Source organism: Microtus ochrogaster, unplaced genomic scaffold (genome assembly GCF_000317375.1).
Source record: "Microtus ochrogaster isolate Prairie Vole_2 unplaced genomic scaffold, MicOch1.0 UNK132, whole genome shotgun sequence".
NCBI classification, from domain to species: Eukaryota; Metazoa; Chordata; class Mammalia; order Rodentia; family Cricetidae; genus Microtus; species Microtus ochrogaster.
Genome location: NW_004949230.1, coordinates 615,192 through 619,801, shown reverse-complemented (window position 1 = coordinate 619,801; position 4,610 = coordinate 615,192). Strand labels below are relative to the sequence as shown.

At 53.8% G+C, this 4,610-nt stretch overlaps 1 protein-coding gene across 1 annotated transcript in view; it reads left to right on the top strand.

Moving 5' to 3' along the window:
* The first annotated feature begins 204 nt into the window (after positions 1-204).
* The window catches only part of Oas2 (2'-5'-oligoadenylate synthetase 2), a 33,014-nt gene continuing 28,608 nt past the window's right edge, over positions 205-4,610 (top strand). Inside the window, exons 1-2 of the mRNA XM_026778393.1 lie at positions 205-378; positions 3,920-4,180. Coding sequence (XP_026634194.1) covers positions 205-378; positions 3,920-4,180 — 435 coding nt within the window. The remainder of the gene's footprint in view (positions 379-3,919; positions 4,181-4,610) is intronic.

Sequence of the window (4,610 nt, the reverse complement as noted above, 5' to 3'; positions counted from 1 at the left end):
GGTCTCTAGGGTGTCCGGGCTGCGAAGGGGTTCAGAAATCACACTGAGGCAAAAGCATAGCCATGAACTGGTAATCTCAACAACGCCCTGAGCTGCTGGAAGGAGAGGAAATGAGGGAGGAGGAGGAAATGACAGCCCTGCCCATCAGGGCACGCCCCAAGAAGCTGAGGGAGAAACGAAACTCTCCTGGGGACACAGGTCAACATGGACCTGTACCAGTCGCCAGCCAGTGCTCTGGACAAACTGGTGGCCCACAACCTGCAACCATCCCCTGAGTTCACAGCAGCAGTGCGGGGTGCTCTGGGGTCCTTGGACACCGCCCTACGGAAGCAGGGAGCCCCAGGGTCACAGAGAGCAAGAGTGATAAGGATCGCCAAGGTGAGAGGTGGGACGCCCCAAGATGGTCACCTGCTTTGTCTTCTGACGGATGGCTCAGATGTTGCTTTAGCAATCCACTGTGTGGGAAAACTGGGGCATCAAGGTGCCAAGTAACGTATCCAGGGTAAGAGCCCGCCAGCAGCGCACAGGGTGGCCTGATTGCTCCCATGCTCTCTTAAAGGCTCCCTCATTCATCCCCACACTTATTCAGACCCTAGGCCTGACACTGCCTGAGTCTCACAGCTCGGAGACTGGGGGATCACACTCATACCCACTGTGGCCCAGTCTTTGAGAAAATGCTAAGAAGCAATGGAAATGACCTGGTTAAACCTGCACCGACTCCTTCGACCCTCATGGTTCCTGAGGGAGGGATTATTGCCAGCTTTATGGAGGGGGAAACTGAGGCTGAAAGCAGTGAGGCTACTTCTCCAAGCCACATTATGTCACCTGAGGGTTGGGCGACTCTGCGTGTATAACCTTTAAATGCTCAGAAAGCTGGAGAGACACACTGTGAGCTGCCTTAATCTGGGTAAACCTGGGGATGTGGGGGCATCATGGAGACCTGGGGGTGGGCAGTGAGTCTAGAGATTGTCCTGAGTAGGTCGCAGGTCACCTGCCAGTTCCTGAGGCTATGTCCTAGCTGAAGATGTGCAAGGAATCTTGAGCACTGGGAAATGCAGAACTCACTTCTCCCTCTCAGGTGTGGCTAAACCTGTCTGGAGAGTAGGGGATGGGAGCAATGTGTCTCTCTCCTCCTAAGCCCAAAGGACTAACTGAGGCACAAACCCACACAGGTCATTCCAGGAACCAATGACTCTCCTGGGGATCCCTACTGAGTCTAGGGAAGGGGTCATTTACAAAAGGGGAACTCACCTTCAAAGGCCAAACTGGGAAGTCTTCACCCAGCAGGGACAAGGTCTTCTGGAAGCTGCACAGACCCTCACATACACACAGCCACCCCAGCCTATCTACCCTAGCCCTCCCTAGGCCATGTGCAATTAGGGCAGAATCACACACAGCAGGTGTTAGGGAGTAGCTGGGTACTCAGGTGAGCGTCTATCATCGACATAAACAGCCAAGAAGCCCAACTGTGGTGATCTGTTGCACACAAGCACAACGGAGCTCCCGAAGATGGCAGTTGTTTGGCTCTGAGGATTGTTTTTGTACAGTACAGGGTTATGAGGCATCCTGCAGGGCAGTAGCCGAAGGCTGTCTAAAATCTTGGCATCCACAGTTCTCTAGAAAACCCCCACAGGACTTCAAGACTGACGTCCGCCTGTGTCTTCAGACAATTCTGTCTCTCAGAGAGGAAGGTCAGCTCCAGTTCCAAGGCCCACCTGAGGTTCAGGGGCATCTCTCCCCCACTGAAAGGGCTCTTGGAATGCTGAGGTTCCCAGCTTGGCCAAAAAGTCAAGAAGGAAGGCACAGGGTTTGGGAGTCACAGACCTTGGGATCGATGTCAGAATGGACCCCTATCTCAGGTGACCAGCAGCCCCTGAAGCGTCTGCAATGCAAACTGCCTGTCCTGTGGGACACAGTTACCTGCTCTAGAAAGTGAATATTTCAGATCTATCATGGCCCCTCAGTTCTGGGGTTAGGAAGATGGGACACTACAGACCACCACAGGCCACCACAGACCACCACAGGCCACCACAGGCCACCACAGTTCACCACAGGCTATCACAGACCACCACAGTCCACCACAGGCTACCACAGTCCACCACAGGCTACCACAGACCAGCACAGACCACCACAGACCACCACAGGCCACCACAGACCACCACAGTCCACCACAGACTACCACAGGCTACCACAGACCAGCCCAGACCAGCACAGGCCACCACCACCAGGCTAGAAATTTTCTTTTCAATCACACAGAGAGGACAGGGGTAGAGGTGGAAGGAACAGGGTTCGTGGGTCAAAGCCTCTTTGAACTCCCCATGGTATGGGTTTGAAAACCAAAATTGAACCCAGTACCCTATGGGAGGAAAAAGATCCTCTCCCTGCGCCACTGGGGACAGCTGAGACCTCAGTCTCTGCTTTTGACTTGACAAAAGGAAGATGGAAGCATCCCCTCCCTGTTTTCCCATTTTTTCCCTTGTAAGGTGAGAATCCCAGCATCCTTAGGGAGGGTGAGTTGCCCTCCACACAGCAGTGAGGGGCCTGGAGTCATCGTTGCGATGACAAGGGCCTCAGACTGGGTTGGGACCTGTACTACGATATGATTCTCGTCCTGTGGTCAGGCTCAAGCACCTGTATCTGCCACCATATGTGGCCACACCAGGTGGCTGTGCGCTGGGAACAGATAACGTGTGGCAGATGTAGGGCACAGGGCACAGGGCGTGGAAGTCTCCTTCCTGGGTCCTCAGGCCGGAAGTCTGACATCAAACCACCAGAAACACTAGTCCTGTCACAGCACACTTCTATGCTTGTGCCACAGTGTAGAGAGCTGAGTGGAGCCGCACCTAATGGTGCTGGCTCCACCCTCCGCGATCCCGAAAGCTTGTGCTCTCTGTGATCATGAAATGATCATCAGCTGCTTGCGTATGCGTGGACCTATGGGCAGTGCCCACCTGGCAATCGGGGTTGGCAGCCTGTGCCTTTTTAAGGGCTGGGAGAGGTTTGCCCAGGGAGAGAGAGAGAGAGAGAGAGAGAGAGAGAGAGAGAGAGAGAGAGAGAGAGAGAAGGTTCTGAATAAACTGCTGCAAGAAGAGCTCCGGTGTTGCGTCTTCCTTGCTGGTCAAGCGGGACGCAACACCACAGTGAGCGTGAACGTACCCAACCACACTTGGTTCAGTTTTGAAAAGACTGGGAATGGAGCCTGGAGGGGCAGCTCAGTGGTTAAAGCATTTGCCACACAAGCATGAGGGCTGGAGTTCAAATCCCCAGAGACCACATAATCCCGGTCTCTGAAAGGGAGACAGAATCCTCAGAGCAAGCAGGCCGGCAAGACTAACCATATTGGCGAGGGCTGGGTTTGATCCAGGGACTCTGCCTCGGTGAGTAAGGCGGAGAAGTGACTGGCATCAACTTAGTACATCCCCAGGCACACACATGTCCACATGCGTGTGTGCCCACACATTGCAAATATGCACACATGTGAAAATGGAAAGGGGGCTGCAGAGACGGCTTGGGGGTTCATAGCTCCGGTGTGTTTTGCAGAGGACCCAGGTTCAGTTCCTACCACCCACCTGGCAACTCCCTACTGAATGTAATTTCCGTTCTAAAGGATCCAGCACTCCTCCTCTTGGCTCTGTGGACTCTGGGCACACATGCACCACACATACATATGTACAACAAAACACTCACACACATGAAATGAAAATCTTTTTAAAACAGGAAGAAAAAGGTGGGGGCTGGTGCCCAGCATCAAATGACAATCACAAGTTTACAGATTAAAGTCCCATCTTCCAGAGCTCAGGCCTGCCTGTCGTGAGCAGGACCCGGGTTCTGCCTGGTGTCTGATGCAGAGAGCTCCTCCTCAGCCCACATGGCCCACCCCGTCCTTCGTGAGATCCCCAGCTGTCTTTTCTCTTCACAGGGAGGAGCCTATGCCCGGGGCACAGCTCTCAGGGGTGGCTGTGATGCAGAACTTGTCGTCTTCCTCAACTGCTTTAGGAGCTTTGGGGACCAGAAGACCGGACGCACAGAGATCCTGGGTGCCATGAGGGCGTCGCTGGAGTCCTGGGGACTACACCCTGGGCCTGGACTGACCTTACAGTTTTCTGAGCCAAAGGCAGCTGGCGTCTTGCAGTTCCGGCTGATGTCAGCAGATCGGGAAAACTGGGTGGATGTTAGCCTGGTGCCTGCCTTTGATGTGCTGGGTGAGGGGTCCTCAGCCTGATTCAGAGTTGGAGGAGCCATCGTTAGGAGAAAGATAGGTTGTTGCTTTCTGACCTTCCACCTACTTTCTGTGTGACCTAGGAAGGCCCCTAGCCCTCTCTGAACCTCAGTTTCTTGCCTAAATATATCCAATTTAGACACCACAGGAGTCAGGAAGGCCTGGTCCTGCTGGTCTGTGGTCCTGAACTCAGTGCTTGTCCCTCACCGGGCAGCTCTGACTTCCCTCAGCCCTGAAAACTAAGACTTATGTGAACAAGGGGCCGATGAAAATGTTCTCTTTATGAGAATTTTGAATTCTCAGACATGTCCTAGCTAGGCTTTGACTTATTCCAAAATACGCCTCCATCTGCAGCTGAGAGTGGGGACAAGCTGCAGGCCACGGTCGCCAG